The sequence below is a fragment of the Marmota flaviventris genome, chromosome 17 (genome assembly GCF_047511675.1).
Source record: "Marmota flaviventris isolate mMarFla1 chromosome 17, mMarFla1.hap1, whole genome shotgun sequence".
In the NCBI taxonomy this organism is placed as follows: domain Eukaryota; kingdom Metazoa; phylum Chordata; class Mammalia; order Rodentia; family Sciuridae; genus Marmota; species Marmota flaviventris.
Window position 1 is genome coordinate 76117105 of NC_092514.1, and position 19252 is coordinate 76136356.

Here is a 19252-nt window from a genome sequence, read left to right on the forward strand (position 1 = left end):
GCCAAGTGCAGAGGATGCTGGCTGCTCCTGCTGACCCTCTGCTCCTCGGCTTCGCCGCTCATGGTCGGCAGGGGCCAGGTGTGATGGAGAGCCGGAGAGAAAGGAGGAGGTGGGCATCCACATTGCTCCCTTGGCTCTTCCAGCTTGCTGAGCCCCGAGGAGGGGGTCACCGTGTACTTCCACGCCATCATCTCCAAGCACTTCGCCTTTGACCCCGAGCTGCACACCGTGTTCATCAGGGGAGGAGAGGAGCTCGGACGTCCCGGGTGGAGTGACGCTTGCGAGATGTTCTACGTCGAGTGAGTACCCGTCCCCTGTCCCCTGGGAGTGTGCTAGAGGTGATCAGTGAGTTCCCAAGTGCCCGGTTCCCCTGGGTGATCAGTGATTCCCTGGTCCCCACGTACCCCCCAGTGTGTGTTAGAGCTGATCAGCGAGTCCCGGGCCCCTGCTCCCTGGGGAGTGTGTGTGATACTCCCAGCATGCATTTCTTTGTGTCGTTTTGCCGGGCGCTTGTTCTGTTCTAGACATGCGTCTTGGCAGTGTCCGCTGTACCTTTGGGTCTGTGTTCCCGGTGTGTGTGAGAACGCAGTCTTCCGAGTTAAGCCTTCTGGATAACGTGCTGGTGTCTGTTGATTCGCAGGGACTTGCGGGAGAACGGGTCCCTCATCGAGGGCAGCATTGTCATTCCCCGGGGGAGCCTGGACAGAGCCATCCCTTACAAGTACGTCCTGCACCGCGGCCCCAACCAGGCGGTGGAGTACGAGTACATCTACAAGCAGCCGCAGAGGGCGGGCGAGCATGTGAACCGCTGCCTGTGCATCAAGCCCTCCCTCGTGCGCTCCGGAGGTAAGGGCTCCAGGGCGCCTGCGTCCTGGCCTGGGCACTGCTCTGCCGAGCGACGGCCAGGTCTGTGTGGTCCTCTGCTGTGCGTTGCCCCTGCTGTGGCTTAACTATTGCCAGAGAGGAAACTGGAAGGGTTGGCGCTGCGGGCAGAGTGGGCCCGCGTACTGGGACAAAGCTGGAACAGGAAACTGCTGGCTGGCCCTTCCTGGGGTGGCCAGGTGGTGACCAGTAACAGGACAAGGTGTCCATAGCCTCCCTGTGGGCCTATGCTGTTTGTCCTTGTCACATTTTGCTGGTGGCACTTTGGCTTCCATGTTCAACCTGCCGAATCCTTGGAAGAACTGTGTGCACCTCCTCAGGTCCTCTGGGACCGTCTGCAGATACTGGCTATGCTGGCCTGCCTGGGCACCCAGCCGGGTCCTCCCACCTTGTCCTGTCGCTGGTACAGGTGCCCTAGGACACCTGGCTGTACACGTGATTTTTAATGACAGTAATGTACGCCCAGGACTTCAGCTTTGAGGGGAGACTGGACCTCATCAGATAATTCCATGAGTAAAGATGGAGTTGCTGCTCTGACAAGAGCCACAAAGGGAGGGGCTCGAGTGGGGTCAGAAGTCCCCAGGAGGCCATATGAACCCTGGCCAACTATCCCCTGGCAGGGACAGGGCAGAACTGGGGTAGCAGAGCCAGCCATGGGATAGCAGTGCGTGCAGCGCCTGCTGCGGGCCTCAGGAGCCCTGCTCAGCTGTGTCTTTCTACCCACAGGGCTTTTTTTGGGACCAGGGATTGAACCCAGGGGCATTTTACCACTGAACCATGTTTCCAGCCCTTTTTAAATTTTTTTTCTTTCTTTTTTTGAGAAAAAACAAAATCTCCCTAAGTAGCTTAGGGCTTCCTAAGTTGCTGAGGCTGGCCTCGAATTTGCAATCCTCCTACTTTAGCCTCCAGAGTCGCTGGGATTACAGGCATGTACCACCATGCCCAGTTGCCTCTGACCATAAGTTTTCGGCCTTTTGTTCTTTTCATTCTTTTTTTTTTTGACACTGCTGGGGATGGAACCCAGGGCCTCATGCATGCTAAGCAAGTGCTCTACCCCGGAGCTGCATCCCTGTGTCTTTGTATTCATTTTTAACTTTTGAGTCAGGTTTTGCTAAGTTGTGCAGGCTGCCCTCAAACTCTGACTCTCCTGGTTCAGTCTCCTGAATTGCTGGGAGTGCAGGCACGCACCATCGTGCCTGGCTAACCACTGGGTTTTCTGATGATTTTACATCTCTGGTTTTTCTAGTTCTGTAATTGTGTCTCTTGCAGCTGGCCCTCAGGGGAGACATGAATTCAGCCCTTGCCCTGCACTGGGCACCTGCTAGTGACTCTGTTTGTATCTGCTGGGGAATCTGCAGCACCTTCTTTGGGGTGGTGGTTCTTGTTCCCAGGAGGCACAGAGAAAATAGTGCCTGCACCCTGAGTCACTTACAGGGCGCAGTTGTTAGTGAGAGACGCTGTTTTGGTATAAAATGTTTAACCTCCGCGTGCTCCTGTTCAAAGCTTTACCAGGCTCACTCAGCTGCATGGCTAAGCAGAGACTTGGCTTTGAGCTCATCACTGTGGGCTGTCTTGGGTTTCATCTGTAGGGGTGTGCCCTGCCGTTGCAGCCGATGGAGCAAGTTCTGATCCGATTGCCTCAGTTTACCAGAGTCCTCTTATTTTCCTTCCTTTCTTTTATCCTCTGCACTCCTGTATTTCTTTTTTTTTTTAATACTTATTTTTTGTAGTCGTAGTTGGACACAATAACTTTATTTTAATTAATTAATTTATTTTTATGTGGTGCTGAGGATCGAACCCACGGCCTTGCACCTGCAAGGCAAGTGTTCTACTGCTGAGCCACAACCCCAGTCCCCCGTATTTCTGTTTTTCAGACGAAGCCTCCCTAAGTTACTGAGGCTCACCTCCAACCTGTGATCCTCCTGCCTCAGCCTCCTGTGCACTGGCATTACAGACGTGCGCCACTGTGTCTGGCTGCTCCCCTGTGTTTCTGTCCTCTGGACTGGTGCCCAGGAATGGTGGGCTTTGAGGTCTTCCGTGTGACATTTTTCTTGCTGTTACTCATAGATTGGCATCAGTATGATGACATAATCTGCATGAAGCCTCCTGGGAAATTACAGAAATTACAGAACTTCTTCAATGATAAGACGAAGAAGGATCTGGTGAAGGGCAAGCAGATGGCGGCCGAGATCATGCTGGGCCGTATCTTCAGCATTCTGCAGACCTGGAACCCCATCAACCTGAAGAACTTCTTCACGCAGTTCCGGCAGTTTTATTCTGTTGTCCGAGCGCCCATGATTTACGAGGGGAAAGCACAGCCCTGGCTTAGCCTGGGCCTCGGAGAGTCGGAGGTATCAGGCTCCCCGTGGTCCCCAGCAGCTCTGGAGTGGGTGGTCAGGGTCCCCCGATCCACTGGAGGCCAGGAGACCCTGTGACTGAGTGGGGTAGGTGCAGGGGGGCAGGAGGACCTTTCCGTCTCTTTTGTTCCTGCACCACCTCTTGGGAATTCTCCCCCCACGTGCTTGCTCCTGATGGCACCTCGGAGCCTCATTCCGGGGACTGGTCTTGAGTTCTTCGTGGGCCTGGGCAGAGTTGAAAGAAAGGGTGGAGGGCTGGGGTTGTGGCTCAGCGGTAGCGCGCTCACCTAGTACGTGGAAGGCCCTGGGTTCGACCCTCAGCACCACATAAAAATAAAGGTATTGTGTCCAACTACAACTAAAAAATTAAATATTAAAAAATAGAAGGGGTGGAGCACACCATGGCCCCTTCAGCCGCACCGAGGCTTGGAGACAGAGCTGGGGCTCCCTGAGTTTGACATTGCGCTCTCAGGAGCACCCAGGGCCTCCCCTCTCCCTCCCTGCAGGGTGGGGGACTGAGCATCACTGTGTGCCTGCTGCCCAGAACCCCAGGGGGCTGGGGAGGGGGGGGACGTAGGGCAGATGGAACCCTCCCCAGAGGTCGCTTGCCTTGGGGCCTTAGCGCCCTGCCCAGGGGTTCTCCAGGCCCCAGGGCAGGCGCTCCACAGCCTGTGCCTCTTTCCCCCTGCGTCAGGTGAAGAAGCACCTGTGGAAGTATTTGAAAAGGCAGATAGGACCGTTTCTGGAAGGAAAGAGTGGGGACGCCCTGCCTGAAAGCTGCCCTGTGAGGAGCAGGCTGAGGATGGGCCTGGTGGTCCTTTTCCTGGTGGAAGATGCCAAACTCTACTTATCGGAGGGTGACCTGACCTCACTGTGCTCCATCCTCTGCCCCAGCACCTGCTCCCCAGACGCCCTGCACAGCGACCTCAGCCACATCCTGGGCGCATCTGAGAGGTATCCCAGGGTGTTTTGTCTGAAGTTTGTCATGATTTTTATCTGATTACAGAGTTAAGGGCTTGTCAGAGAAGGGCTGAGCACACTCTGGGGAAAAATAAAACCACAGTCATGTCACCACTTGCTCCTGTCACTTCCTGGCTTGTGTGCCATGGCTGGTGGTGTTGAATTCTGGGTTCTCCTGAACGCCTGCCACCCTGGTGGCACTGTCATCCCGGCTCCTGGGAGGCTGAGTCAGGAGGATCGCTGGAGGCCAAGAGCTTAGGGCAGCCTGGGCAACTTAGTGGAACCCCATCTGGAACAAACAAATGAGTGAATCAAAGTGCAATATTGTCCTGGGGGCCCTCTGCACACACAGCGCGCCGGGCCAGGCGCAGGCCTGCCTGCTGGTGTCGCCTGGGACAGCTGCAGACCCCAGGGATGCTCTCCCGCAGCCACGCCCGTGCAGAAGCTCTGGAAGCACCATGTGCCTGCTGCGTCCTGGGGAAGGGTCAGAGACAGCCTTTCATGTGGGAGGGGTGACCTCTTCTGAGCCACTGTGCTCGGAGGTCAGGGTCTCTTCTGCTTCTGTTTGGTTGGAGCGTGGGTGACATCAGCTGGCCTTTCCTGAGCAGCTGTGGGTTTCCTAGGTTTTAAACACCCAGGCAGTTGCTGAGCCCTCAGTGAAAGAGGGTTGTGGTAAGGAATGTACAAACAGCTGTGCAGGGGTGTGAGAGGAGGGAGAAGCTTCAGTTTCTGTGCCTGTGGGGGACACTCCATGTGACATTCCTTTTAAAAAGTGACTTTGTAGCTGAGCATAGTGGCTCATGCCTGTAGTCCCAGCTACTCGGGGCTGAGGCAGGAGGATTGCAATTTCGAGGCCAGCCTCAGCAACTTAGGGAGGCCTATCTCAAAATAAAGAAAGGCTGGGGATGTAGCTTAGTGATGGAGGGTCCCTGGGTTCAATCTCCAGTTTAAAAAAAAAAAAAGTTTGCTTTGTGTTTAGGGCCGCCATTGCCAGACTGGCTGGTTTAACAGGCCCTGTGTGAATGCCTGGCTGGAACCCGAGCACTTCAACTCCTTAGTTGTGTGCTGTGGGTGGGAATGATGCTGGGGGGAGGGGGCGGGGTTGTGGGGCTGGTGCTCTAGGGGCAGGGGAACTTGTCCCTTGGCTACCCTATGTCTCTTGGTCCGAGGACTCCATCCAGGCCTGCAGCAGATTCCTTGTGCTAAGTGCATGTGGCCGTCCCTTCCCTCCTGTGACAGAGGACCCCAGGGTGGGTTGGACACAGCCCTCCATAGCTCACAGTGGGTCTGGTTCCCTCCTAGATGGCGAGAGTACTTGGTCAACCTGTGCCAAAGGTGCATGGACGCCAAGGTCATCGACTGGCTGGGCATCCTCCCCGTCCTGCACTACTGTATGCAGCTGGCGCCCCCCAGGAAGGACTTTGTGAGTCAGCCCGAGGACACATGGGCTGCCCTCGAGGGAATCTCCTTCTCACAGTTTCAGAAAGAAATGCTAAATGAGTAAGTTGAGAAGCTGCATTGTGTTAGGGTGCCCTGGAGCACCGACTCTCGCACTCTGCCCCGAGCTGCGACCCAGTCTAGTTCTTGAGACGGCCTGAACTGGTGATCCTCCTGTCTCTGGAGTGACTGGGATCTCATGCGTGGCCACTGTGCTGGACAGTCTTATGCCTGTACTAATATGTGTCCACTTATTTGTGTGACAGACACTTAGAAAGCACCTCTGTGTGCTCAGGGTCCCAGGATACAGCCCTGAGCACTGCAAACCTCAGTTCCTGGCCTCAGACCTTGCCTTAGCTGGGGTGGGGGTGGTAAGCACCTTTTGGGCAGGGCTTAGAGCAGGCACCTCCTTTTGCTGGCCATAAATCTCAGGCCAGAGAACTGGCCGGGAGAAGCAGAGGACTCCCCCACTCTCTGCACTGATTGTGAGGGCACAGCGCTGCCCTGTGGGTGGGAGGCTCAGACCTCCTTGTAGTGTAGTGCCTTGGGTGGGCAAGAGTACAGAGGCAATGACCGTGGGCTCACTGGCTCCTGCAGTGTGGGCCAGACAGTGGCCATCCAGGGTGGAAAGGGACTAAGAACAGGAAGAGTCACTGTTCCTGAGACCTGGACACAAGGAGCTCGCTGAAGCAGGAGAGAGGAGCCAGTGGCCATGGGCGCTCAGGCTCTGGCTTTTGACAGGGGTACCATGGCCCAGGGGATGGGTCGTTTCCATGTACTGAGTCTCCCTGAACCTACAGCAAATCCCTGGCCCCTCCCTCATAACCCCTAACCTGAGACGAGGCCTCTCCAGGGCCAGCGAGGACATGGGGGTGAAGCCCAAAGACGTCCAGGCGGGGGGTCAGGGAGTGTGTTGAGAACAACTTGTGGAAAGGTCAAGGCCGGACCTTGGCATGGGCAGATAGGTGGAAACCGTGGGTGTCACAGGAGAGCCGGAGCCAAAACTCCAGACCTCAGCGCCAGGGTTTCCATGAAAGAAAGTTTAAAGTCAGACACCAAAGTCATGCACGTGAAAGTGAAGTGAAAGCAAGGCAGGCTCAGTCGGACAGCATCTTTTTTCTTTCTTTTTTTTGGTGCTGGGAATTGCACCAGGCCCTTGTGTATGTCAGGCAAATTCTCTTCCAACTGAGCTGTGTCCCCCGCCCCAGAGAGCACTCTTGAGAGAGAGAGAGGGCGTCTCTGAGCAGAGAACGCTGTCTCCAAGCTTATTCCTTATGCCAGGAGAGCTGGGACCCCCTCTGCACGCTCTGCTGTCAGTGTTCAGCTCTTCATGTTGGGGGTGGAGTTTTGACCTTAGTTGGGCCCCCTCCGGAACTGTCAAGGGGACCCATCCTATTTAAGGGGCTTCAATGTACAAGTCAATCCCGTGTTAACGTGAGCACTGGGGTCAGTAGCTGGTCAGAAGTTATGCTACTAAAGGAATCTTCCTTCCCAGGCAGATGGAGACACCTGGGCCGTAATTCCTGGCTTCACATCAGCCTCAGTGAGCCTGTCAGGAGTTAGTCCCAATAAGCCTTTTCTCTTGACGTGGTTTCCAGCCACCCGCTTCCTTCTGTTTGCTTTCTACAAGTTAACGACTGCCCTTTGCCTTCCCATCTACTTTGAAAGTAGTTTAAAGAAGACCTTAAAGTGATCTTAAAGTGATCAGACATTGGAGAGAGAGCTGGGGACCAGCCAGACCCAGGTGGCGCCCAGGGGCCTCAGTGCCCAGCATGGCAGGACACACGTCCTTCTCGGGCATGCAGCGGGCACGGTGCAGCAAGAGGGGCTGCCTTCTGAGCTGGACCACTCTCAGGGCCCTGAAGGGGCTGCAGTGGAAGCGCGAGGGTCCTAAGCGCAGCTGCCCGATGTTGACGGCTTGCTTCTAAGGAGCCTGGCCTGGGAGTGGGGAGAGGTTCTCAGAGAAGTCCTGGAAAGCACAACCTACAAAGAAAGTGGTAGGGCTGGGCTCACCCGGTGACAGAGGCCCCCCAGCATGGGGGAGGCCCTGGGTGGCTGCCCTGACATTTTTTTGTTTGTAGTTGTAGGTGGTCAGAATGCCTTTATTTTATTTATTTTTATGAGGTACTGAGGATCAAACCCAGTGCCTACACATGCTAGGCGAGTGCTCTGGCACTGAGCCCCAGCCCCAGCCCACAAAAAAGGAGCTGGGGTTGTGGCTCAGTGGTAGCGTGCTTGCCTAGCATTCGGGAGGCACTGGGTTCGGTTTTTAGCACCACATACAAATAAATAAAATAAAGATCCATCAGCAACTAAAAAATATTTTAAAAAGTAGTAAACTTAAATCTGAATCATTAAACATGAAGACAGCACCACGCTCATTTCCACACACAGGTAGGTGCTTCAATTGGCTGTTGAGTGCCCTGTCCTCTTGTCCCCCTGTCGTATTGTCCACTGGGAGGTAACCTGCCATCCTTAGGGATGAGGGCAATGAGTTCAATTGTTTTCGCCTCTGGTCTGTTTTTGGAACCTTTTGAAATGAAAGCTAAATTCAAATTTTTTGTTGTTGTTGATTCTTTTTTTTTTTTTTTTTTTTTGGTGCTAGGGATTGACACCAGGAGCATTTAACCACTAAGTCACATCCCCAGCCCTTTTTAATTTTTTATTTTGAGACAGGGCCTGACTTAGTTGCTGAGGCTGGCCTTGAACTTGTGATCCTCCTGCCTAGGCCTCCTGAGTTGCTAGGATCACAGGTGTGCCGCCGTGCCTGGTGGTTGTTTAGTTTTCGTTGATTCACTCCATGTCTGTTTCCATGATGCTTTCATATCCTCTTAAAAATCTGAGTTTTCTGGACCTCCCCAGCCTTGTTTTTCCTTGCCTTGAGTCTGTTCAGTGCTCTCTCTGATGCCCTGGTCTCTGTCCCGGTTTCTTCACTCAGGAACCAGTTTCTTAGCTTCATGGAGAGCAGGAAGCAGTTGCTGTGTGTGGATGAGTACCTCTTCCGATCCTGGTTCAGTTTGCTGCCTCTGGGAAGCCTGGTTCCCTATATGGAAAACTCCACGGAATACTTGAGTCTCGTGCCCACTCGGGTCCTGGACTGTTTCCTAGGGACTCACTACAGGCTGCAAGGGCTTCAGGAGATCTCTTACCAAAACGTAGAGGTTTGTGGTTGGGAGCAGGGTGTCAGGTCCTTGCTTAGCCAAAGCAGACTACAAGCTGAGCATTGAGGGCTCTGGTCTTCTGTCCTGAAGAACGGGCTGGGGAAAATGCTGAGAACTAATAACAGAATTGCTGAAATAAGAGGTCATTACCTCTGAGGGTTCAAGTCTGACTTCCCAGACTCGATTCTGGTTTAGTAAAAAGAGTGCAAGAGAACAGTAGCCTTTTGTTATTTACGACTGTTAGAAGGCACTGTGAATGTCACACATTCCGTAGCTGCTGTCTTTCCTTAGCTTTTTGGGGGTAAAGAAAATGGTATGAGGGCTGGAATGTAGGTTAGTGGCAAAGTACTGGCCTCGTGTATGCAAAGCCCTGGGTTCAATCCCCTGTTCCAAAAAAAAAAAAAGATTCACGGCCTGGGTTTCATTGGTGGAAGGTGAAGATGGGTCCTTGAGCCCTTGAAGGCTGTGCACAGGGAGAACAGGATGCGTCAGTCCTGTGCCCTTCTTGGCACAGACAGCTGTTTCCTGATTGGACTGTTCATAAGGCCCTTTCTCTGCCCGGCCTAGGTTGTTGAGCGTGTTTTCAATATGTTGATCCACCTCGTCGACATCTACCAGGACATGTAAGTAGAAAGGCCTTGCAGCCTCTTCTGCGCGGGCTCCTATGGGGTGCGAGCCACCTGCAGTCCTCAGTGTCCCAGGCGTGCTGTCAAAGTGGGTGGGTTGGACACCAGCAAATGCCCTGATGTCCTCTTCAATTGCCAACCCAGCCATCCAGGGGTTTTCTGTTTTTTGTTTTTTTTTCTCTCTCTCCTTAAAGGAAATAAATGGGGCTGCAGATGCAGCTCAGGGGTTGAGCACTTGCCTAGCATGTGCAAGGTCTGGGTTCAGTCCCCAGTATTAAAAAAAAAATGAAATAACAACTCGCAGGTGCTGAGATTTTGCTTTGCCCACCCAACCTTTTTGCCTTTGGGTTTTTATTTATTTTTATTTGTCCTAATTAGTTACGCGTGACAGTGGAATGCACTCTGACATGTCACTCTGACACATTGCAGTAGAACTCCTCATTCTTGGTTGTGCGTGCTGTGGAATCACACCAGTTTGTACTCATATGTACACATAGGGTCATAATCACTTATTTGTAAACAATTGTCGTCAGTGTGAATGTAGGTGCTCTGCATTTCTTTAACATTTAGTTCTTACATTTTTTGCAAGTCAGGCCAGTTTAAAACAAAAATCAAAAGTGGCCTTGCAGAACAATTACTCCTGTACTGTGCATGACCTCTGTCCCTGAAGGAAGAACACCTGAATGTAGCCAGGAATGTGCACCAGGGCCCGCAGTCCCGGAACCTCTCTGAGTCCCGGGCCCCAGGGTGTCGGGACTTGGGGTGATGCTCAGGGTCTCCCTGCATGGCAAGCCCCTGTGACTTCGAAGTGACCTTTCTCATATCACCCTGCTGTTAGTCATCAATACAAAATGTGGGTCTCACCAGGTGGAAAACATTCGGTGAGCAGTGTACATTCTTCCCTTAGCATCCCCCTCCCTCCTGTAATGTTCTGAATTTTTTTCCAAGTGTAATCTTATTTTAATGATTAGAAATATTCATTCCTTGCTATTTTTTTAAATAAGGGAATATGCTTGCAAGTATTTTAACTTGCTTTTAATAAGAATAGTTCCAACTGCTGAACTAAAACAAAAGGAATGTCTTCCTGGTGCTCCCTGTACCAGGGATTAAGTCCAGGGGTGCTTAACCACTAAGCCACATCCCCAGTCTTTTTTGCATTTTATTTAGAGACAGGGTCTCACTGAGTTGCTTAGGCCCTCACTAAGTTGCTGAGGCTGGCTTGGAACTTGTGATCCTCCTGCATCAGTCTCCCAAGTAGCTGGGATTACAGGCGTGTGCCATGATGCCTACTCTATGTTCCCTTTTTATTTTATTCACCGCTTTTAGACCCATTTTAATGTTACCTAGAGGAGATCAAATAAATGCTTTACTTGTAGGTAATTTATCTTAAGTAATTTATTGATAGTAGTAGAGATTGAACCTGAAGTGCATCCCCAGCCCTTCTACTGATTTTGAGATAGGGTCTTGCTAAGTTGTTAGGCTGGCCTTGAACTTGGTCATCCTCCTACCTCAGCCTCCTGAGAAGCTGGGAGTCCTGGCTTGTAGGTCTTTAAAAGGGAAGGGACTGGTAACTCATGGGTATCGTTTCCTCATTTCCTAACGACTTCACTGATCTCTCTGGATACCTGGTGGGTAGGATTCTGGAGAAGACATCATTGGAGTCCTATTTGACCGTGTGCCTGAAGCTTCATGAAGCTGTCTGCAAGATCACCAAAACCCCGAAGTATTTCGAGATCCCCGCCTTGTCTGCCTGGGTCATTGGCAGAGTCCTTGGACTTGGTCCTGCTGTGGTAAGTGGCATTTAGGTACCAAACGCCATGCCCATCCATGGAATCTGACTCCACACAGCCTGATTTGGAAGGGAACTTGTGGGGTCCTGGGATGCCTGTAGCAGAGAGAGTGGTCGAGTCAGCTCTCAGGCACCCACTGGATGGGTTCAGCCGTGTGCAGATTACACACCTTGCACCTGGCCTCAGCAAGAAGATGACCCCTTTTTTCCCCTTGATTCTGTTGTTCACAGAAACCTAGGGCCTATTTCCCCCGCCCAAGGTCTTCCATCCTCCCTGCGGCACAGCACAGCTGTGGGGCCTGGGCCCTGCTGCCCAGCTGCCCAGCTCAGGCCCTGGCACCCCTCGGCCTGCAGTCATCCTTGCCCTCATGCCCCAGAGGGACGCTGACTCTGCTTCCTGCCTCTGGAGACCTGCTGCCCCGGCCTTCACCCTCTCTCCTCTCACCCGAGTCTTGCTGGGGCAGTGTTTCTGCGGCCGAGTGGGGAGCTGCGCGGTGCTGTGCAGCTTCTCCACGGCGGGTCCTGAGCCTCTGGCTGGGCTGTGTCTGTGGACGACTCTGCTCTTGGCCTTGCGCATCAGGACTGTGAGGTTACGATGGAGGTGGTCGAGTCTGTCTTCACCTTATTCCTTACAGCCTTACTTCTTTACGATACCACAGACACACTCTAAGAATGATTTTTGTTTTTGGTCCTGGGGTTGAACCCAAGGTTGCCTAACCACTGAGCCACATCCCTAGCCTTTTTTTTTTTTTTTGAGAGAGAGAGAGAAAGAGAGAATTTTTAATATTTATTTTTTCGGCGAACACAACATCTTTGTATGTGGTGCTGAGGATCGAACCCGGGCCGCACGCATGCCAGGGGAGCACGCTACCGCTTGAGCCACATCCCCAGCCCCCATCCCAAGCCTTTTTAAAAATAGTTATTTAGTTGTAGATGAGCACACAGTAGCTTTATTTATTTTTATGTGGTGCTGGGGATTAAACCCAGGGCCTCACACGTGCTAGGCAAGCGCTCTGCCGCTGAGCCCCAGCCCCAGCCTGGATTTACTTGTCATGGTCGTTCAGTGTCCCAGATCTGTGGTCACAGATACTCCATCTTTGCTGCAAAAATAAAAATGGTATGCAGTGACAAAATTGACCAGAACGAAAACACGCTGGGGCGAGTGTTGGGAGCCTCTCGTTGGGAGCCCAGCTGGGCGGCTGCCTGTGGGGCCTGGAGCACAGGTCAGGGCACTGGGGTTGTTCAGCCTCGGGATTCTCCCAGCCGTTCCTTTACTGACCACTTCTGTGCAGCCCTGGATGACACCAGGATGGGCCAGTGTTTGGCTGGGCCACTTTTGGGTGTTGGTAGAATGCCTGGGCACAAGGGACATGCATGCCCGCTGAGGCATCCAGATTGCTCTGGAAGGTTCTGTGCCGTTCAGGGACATCATGCAAGGGCCCCTGTTTCGCTTTCCCTGAGACCCCCAGTGATGTCCTGGCCTGCCCTCGCCTGTGCCCTGTGCTCTACTTACCCTGCCCGGAGCCCACGTCCCCTCTGCTGCTGTTGGCTTGCCTCCCCGGCTCCTTGTGCTTCTGTACCTGGGCACTCACTGTGTCTGCGGACCACGCTGTTCGTGCTGTCTGAAAGGGCCGTCTCTTCCACTCTAGTTGGTTCCCTATGGCAGGATGGCGTCTTTTTGGCCACCTTGATGCTCTGCTGAGGCGGAGGACCCAGGGTGGTTCTGTGAGCCTCAAGGGGCAGGAGGTGGCAGAACCAGGTGTTGTGGGTTCCATGGAAGCACATACCGTGTAGTCCTAAGGGCCTCAGGGGAGGCCTCTCTAAAATGAGGTCTGAGGCGTGTGCTCCTCAGCAGATACCTCTGGAGTGCAAAGAAAGAGGGTCGGGTCACTAGAGGCTTTGAGTCCCCAATTGGTGGCTCTGTGGGTGTGGTGGTGGAAGTTTAGAGGAGAGAGATAGGGGCTGTCCCCACAATGTGCCCATGGGAAGGGGACTGGGTTGGCCTCCAGGCCAGCAGAGTGGCTGCTTCCCATCGCCCCTTTCAAGGGAGCCCAGGGTTCTGAGGGAAGCACAGTGCTTGTGTCAGGGAGGTTTCCATCAAGGACAGAGCTGTGCGGTGGCTCGGGTGCTGGGAACAGCAGCGCAGAGTAGGTGACTTTCTCTCATGTGCCCACAGGACATGGCAGAGGACCCAGGAGCTGCAGCCTGGAAGGGCTCAGTGACAAGTGTCCTGCAGGGTGTCCTGGCCACCACTAGATCCTGGCTACGCAGGGTGTTTGTGAAGAGCATGTTCCAGAAACGCTCAACTGTCCAGTTCTCGTATCCCGAGGAGATCCAGGTACGCTTTGCCTGAGTCTGTGGAGCCTCTTCAGGTACCAGGGTGGGGATGCCCGAAGCTGGACCAGCAGGCCCACAGCCTGGAGGCCCAGCCTCATCCTGAGCTTTGCTTTGAGCCTTGGCCCCTTCTCCAGGAAGGGACATTGGCCCTTCCCTGGCGGGGAGTTGGTGGCCGCCAGGTACAGTGTGATACAGTGCGATGGGGTATGGTCACACTGAGGCAGGGGTTGCCAGGAGGACCATCGGGCTCTGCTTCAGGTCTGAGGCTGTAAGCCAGCTGTGTGTCACTGGAAATGGAAGGTAAAGGTGACAATAGGGTAAAGATGCTAGCCAGCAGCTGAGCAAAGCCATTTGACAGGATGGACTCTGCCCCCAAAGCCTTGGACGTGGCGATTCCACAATATAGCACCTGAGACCCAGGAGCCTGGGTCCCTCGAGAGCTGCAGCAGGGGAGTTGGAGGTAGGAGGTCCTCACCACAAGTAAAGGTCTGCTCTCCTGTCTTAGAAGTGGAGAGTTGTCCCCTTGAGCCACGGTCTTCCAGGGAGACTGTGGCCCTGCTTGTGGTCTTCTCATAGAGTAGGGGCCGGACTCATTGTGATATGAGGCAGGGGTACCCCAACCAACTGGACCAGGGTGTCTCCAGGGCCAGAGGGTCGTAGGTTTCAGTCAAAGACAAAAGTAATCCTCCCCCAACTGCTTTGTGAAGTTTTATATCAACACACTGAAATCCCAGGAAAACACAATTGGATTATTAAATGTTATTCCAGGATTCTAAGCGGTATAATCCCCAGGCATTCAGTTATAGTGAAGGATAGCCGTGGAGCCACAGACAAGAAAGAAAGATTCTAAGTGCAGTCGTAATGATAAAGAAAAAATGGAAATTAATTAAGCAGCTGTGCTGAGGTAGTTGCTGCTGTTATTGCTGTTTTACAAGTAAAGTTAGTGGGTCTGGGGAGACGAACATGTTGTTGGAAGGTGGGGCTCTTTCTCACTAGGAGAAGGGAGGCAAGAGCTCTGTGTATGGAAGGAGCTGGAGACAGCAGTGAAACTCACGATTCATACAGTTGTCAGCTCTGTCCCCCCAGAGCACTGTGGCAGTGGCACCCTGGGACCTGAGCTCACCTACCTCACTTCATGGCTTTTTTTTTGGGGGGGGGGCAGCATTAGGGACTGATTCCAGGGGCACCGTACAACTGAGCTACCTCCCCAGCCATTTTTATTTTTTATTTTGAGGCAGGGTCTTGCTAGGTTGCCCAGGATGGCCTGGAACTTGTGACCCTCCTGCCCCGGATGGCCACCACACATGGCCCAATTGTGCCTTCTAACTTTCGTTCTTGTCTTACACCGCTGCTCCTGGAGGGGAGCCGCCTCCACGGGACAATGGAGTGCACAGGGGCCAGGACCTCGTGGTGCTGGAGCGTCGGGGAGCGCTGAGGGAGAGGGGTGGACGCTCGTGGCGGTGCAGACTCCTACTGGGACGGCCCGAGGACCCGGTGGAGTCAGGGGTTGTCGACGATGGTCTACTGGTGGTCTACTATTGCGAGCTTTTCACTTTTGACAGCTCAGGGGTGGTCATGGTCACGATGGCAGAATTGGGGTCAGGAGTGCATAGAAATTTGGGCTGGGGCTGTGGCTCGGTGGTAGAGTGCTCGCAGCACCACATAAAGATGAAATAGAGCTATTGTGCCCATCTACAACTAAAAAATGAATATAAAGCTGAGTCCATAGAAATTATCTGGGCTACCTCTGGCATTTTTGTAAGTCTAAAGCTATTCCATGTTTTAAGAAACATGTTGAAGATACTCACATTAGCCAATCTGGTACATTTGATTATTAAAAGGCCAAATGATAGGAATGGATTAAAATTAATCGATAAACAGAGAAGAAAAAAATTTAAAATCTTCCTGTTAAAGATGGTAGCTAAGAAATGTAGATGAAATGATTGCAATACAACACTGTCACTCTGTGACCAAGGCACAGTAGCTGATTCAGGCAGGGATCACTCAACAATCCTGAGGTCAGTGAGGCACAGGATTCCCGGGGCTCAGCGCAGAAGCCCTAATGGCAGTGAGTGAGGAGAGCTGGCGGACAAGCCTGAACCGAGGCCGGCCTCTCTGTCAGCCCTGATGGCACTAGCAGGTCTCGTGAGCCTCTCAATCGGGCCCAAGGTGTTTGGCTGGGCAGCTGTGGCAAGTGCAGTCGTCTGCCACACCTGACCTACACCGAGTGCACTTTCTACGTGGTTTGACTTCATAGTGCCCTGACCAAACCTGTCGTGATCGTGGGATCAAGAGACAGTTTGCAGAATGCCCTGAACTGTTCAAAATTGTCAAGGAAAGATAAGGCAGCAAACTTCTCCAGAAAAGAGACGTGATCAGTAAATGCGCTGTGTGTCCCGAGGTGGACCCTGGATCCAGACATTAGGTGGACATATGGAGGCACGTGGGAGGGGGCAGCTGCTCCAGGCTCCTGTCCTCCTAATGCTGCCTCTCTCGAGCAGACATGGTGTGGGGACGGGATGCCTACCTGGGTGTGGGGACCTGTTAGCTTGGTGCCTTCAATGGGTTTAGCAAAGTGCTTTTAGTGGGGATTGGACCCAGGAGCATTCAACCACTGAGCCACATCCCTGCCCTTTATTTTTTTATTTTTTATTTGGAGACAGGGTCTCACTGAGTTCCTCAGGGACTTGCTAAGTTTTTGAGGCTGGCTTTGAACTCGCAGTCCTCCTGCTTTGCCCTCTGGAGCAGCTGGGACCAGAGGTGCCCCCACGCCTGGCTGTTGGGTGTTTTCTGTAGGATGTCCCTGTGGTCTTTACCTGTCCCTGTGGTTGTCACTTAACATGTGGGTTTTGCAGGTCTGGCGGCGGCTGGTGGGAATAAACTTTCCTGCAGAGTGTGGCTGGAAGGAATCGCTGCTGGGCGACATGGAAGGGAGGCTCAAGCAGGTACCAGACCTTGGGGACACCCTCAGTGTGGTGATGAGCCCAAACTGCTGGCAGCACTGGGTGCTACAGCATGTGCAGGCCCTGAGATCCACCCCAGCTTTCCTTTTTTTTCCCCTGATCAGGCCTTTGCAATTTGTCCCCAAAACACTTTAGAGTTCTAGTGTGACATTCCTGAGAAGAGCCAGGGAATAGAATTGTGCTGTCCTGGGGGCTCTAGACATTCATGTCATCAAGCCCTCCATGTGCAGGCTCCAAGGGACCTGGTGGTGGGCCGGAGCCTTCTTAAATACTGTGACATGGAGAACTCAAAAAACTACCCTTTATGTTGAATGAAGGCCTGTGACCCATGAGAATTGGTTTCTACATGATACGAGTGTTCTATACGGGCCTGATCAAATGGATCTTTTTAGGAAGACAAAAGCAAGGAAAAATGGCTTATTTTTTAAAATTTCCATGTTTTTGCAGGCAGCTATTCTGGCTGCTTTTTTTTTTCCAGTATGGGAAAAGAGACCAACTCGGCTTCATCTTTGCTCCTCTGGTGATGGCCAGGGAGGACATGCGTAGGGTGGGGCATGCAGGAGGGGAGTCAGAGCCACCAGGCACTCACGCCCCACCCACCTGTGTGTTCCAGGAGCGGCCTGTCTTCCAGATCTCTGTCTTCTGCAGCACTCTTTGGGATGCAGCTGGCCTGCAGGACAGTGTGGCCAAGAGGTTTGAGAAGTGTGTCATTGAAGCTGTGAGCTCTGCCTGCCAGGTGACCGATCTCTTCCTGAGAAACATGCTTGGGTTCACGGCTGCTTGCCAACATGGTCAGCGCCAGCCCTAAGTGCCTGCCGGTTCCAAGGATTGGGTCCTGGGCAGCCCCTCCCTGGCTTGGGCCCCATGCTGCTGTGCAGCGTGTGGTGCCCACTCCTTGAGATGCAGCTTGGCTTCCTGCTGCAGAGACGGGCCCCGTACTTGGTGAAACCACAGTGGCACTCCCAAGCCTCGGTGCAGGTGACCTGGCAGGCTGCACCTCTGACTGCCCATTGGATCGTTGCCACTGGTTGGTTTATGGCCTGTTAACTCTTGCCCAGCAGATATGCAGCAAAAGACCCCAAAGGTCAACAGCACATCTGTGGAAGGAATAGTCCAATAGACTCCATCCTTGTTGGGACGGGGCGCTTGCCCAGCATGTGCGAGGCCCTGGGTTCTATCCACAGCACTGCAAAAAAGAGGGGAAACAGTCTATTGGTACACTTGGCTTTTTTCTGCAAAGTGGGAGGAGGTTCTCCCCAGAGCCTGGCAGGAGTTGTCCCTGCACAATACCAGGCTGCCTGCTGGCCCCAACGCCCTGCTCTGTCTCCTACTGGATGGACACTTCCCACCCTGCACAGGCCTGAGCTTCATTGCTGGCCAGCAGGGTCCCAAGAAGTAGAGGTTCCTTTTTCTGGGCTCTTGTCGTTTCTAAGACTTTTGCTTGCTCTTAGTTTTTTAAATATATTTTTAGTTGTAGATGGACAAAATACCTTTATTTTATTTTATATCATTTTTGTGGTGCTGAGGATGGGAGCCAGTCCTCCTGCTTGCCAGGCAAGTGCTTCACCACTGAGCACAGCCCAACTCTGTTGCTTGCTCTTGGCTCAGGGCTTCAGTGAGGTCGTATTCACATGCCCTGTCACATGCCGTGGGGTGTGTTCTCAGGTGTGGGTGCCACCACCACTGTCAACTTGGCGACATTCTCAGCAGCTCAGAAAGAAAGCGCAGCCCTTCAGCTGTCACGTCCACCCTCACCACGCCAGCCCCAGGGCCCTCCTCAGCAACACCTAGTCTTCCTTCCTCCTCCAGAGACTACTCGGGTGTCTCCGGAATGAAATGTGGCCTTGGGTGCCCGCTTCTTTGAGCGTTGTTCAGGTTGTCCACGCTGGAGCTCCTGTCATGCTTTGTCCCTTCTCATGGCTACTTGTTGCTCTTCATATGGACACAGTGTGCTTGGCTTTGTCCCCTGATGGATATCTGGGCTCCCCCTGAGGTGGCTGTGGTAGATCTGCTGTGAATCTCCGTGCACGGGTACGTGTGGCCGTGTTATTCACGCTTTCTACGCCTGCGGGTGGAGTGGCTGGAACCTGTGTGATCTGAAGGACTGTCGGGCGCATTTCCACAGCGGCTGGGCCATTTCCATGTCAGCTGCCAGCCGAGGAGAGTCCTGACTTCTCCACACTCCACAGCCTGTGCTCTCTGCCCTGTGACGCAGTCTGGGGTGTGGAGTGGCTTCTCGGGTGGCTCTGATGGCTATGCCTTGGGCACCTTTTCATATGATTCTTGGCTATTTCTATTTTTTGTGTCTTTGGAGAAATGTCTGTTTAGATCTTTGGCCCATTTGTTCATTGGGCTGTATGTCTTTCTTTTATTGTGGCTTGTGAGAGTTCTTTGGATTATCGTGTGCAAATCTCCTGTCAGATAAGTGATCCTCCGGTATTTTCTTCCAGTCTCTGGGTTGTTTTCACTCTTGGTGGTTGTGTTAGGGCACAGAGGTTTTAAATTTTTTCCTCTGTTTTTGTGGTAGTAGGGATTGAACTCAGGGGAGCTCTGCCACTGAGCTACATCCTGAGGCCCTTTTTAATTTTTATTTTGAGACACAGTCTTGCCAAGTTGCCCAGGCTGACCTCAAACTTGCAATCTTCTTGCTGCCTCAGCTTCCTGAATAGCTGGGATTATGGATGTGCACCACTGCACCCGGGAAGGTTTTTTATTTTTTTTTTTTTAATATTTATTTTTT

At 52.9% G+C, this 19252-nt stretch overlaps 2 protein-coding genes across 2 annotated transcripts in view; both read left to right on the forward strand.

The window, feature by feature from the left end:
• The window catches only part of Gaa (alpha glucosidase), a 139217-nt gene extending 127488 nt beyond the window's left edge, over positions 1 to 11729 (forward strand). Inside the window, exon 21 of the mRNA XM_071603975.1 lies at positions 11717 to 11729. The gene's annotated coding sequence lies outside the window, so the exon portion shown is untranslated. The remainder of the gene's footprint in view (positions 1 to 11716) is intronic.
• The window catches only part of Rnf213 (ring finger protein 213), a 92940-nt gene that overhangs the window by 15046 nt on the left and 58642 nt on the right, over positions 1 to 19252 (forward strand). The window contains exons 6-16 of the mRNA XM_071603976.1: positions 144 to 299; positions 641 to 846; positions 2950 to 3233; positions 3934 to 4193; positions 5502 to 5699; positions 8575 to 8797; positions 9365 to 9420; positions 11060 to 11213; positions 13389 to 13550; positions 16405 to 16494; positions 17126 to 17248. Of these exons, the coding sequence (XP_071460077.1) occupies positions 144 to 299; positions 641 to 846; positions 2950 to 3233; positions 3934 to 4193; positions 5502 to 5699; positions 8575 to 8797; positions 9365 to 9420; positions 11060 to 11213; positions 13389 to 13550; positions 16405 to 16494; positions 17126 to 17248 (1912 nt within the window). The remainder of the gene's footprint in view (positions 1 to 143; positions 300 to 640; positions 847 to 2949; positions 3234 to 3933; positions 4194 to 5501; positions 5700 to 8574; positions 8798 to 9364; positions 9421 to 11059; positions 11214 to 13388; positions 13551 to 16404; positions 16495 to 17125; positions 17249 to 19252) is intronic.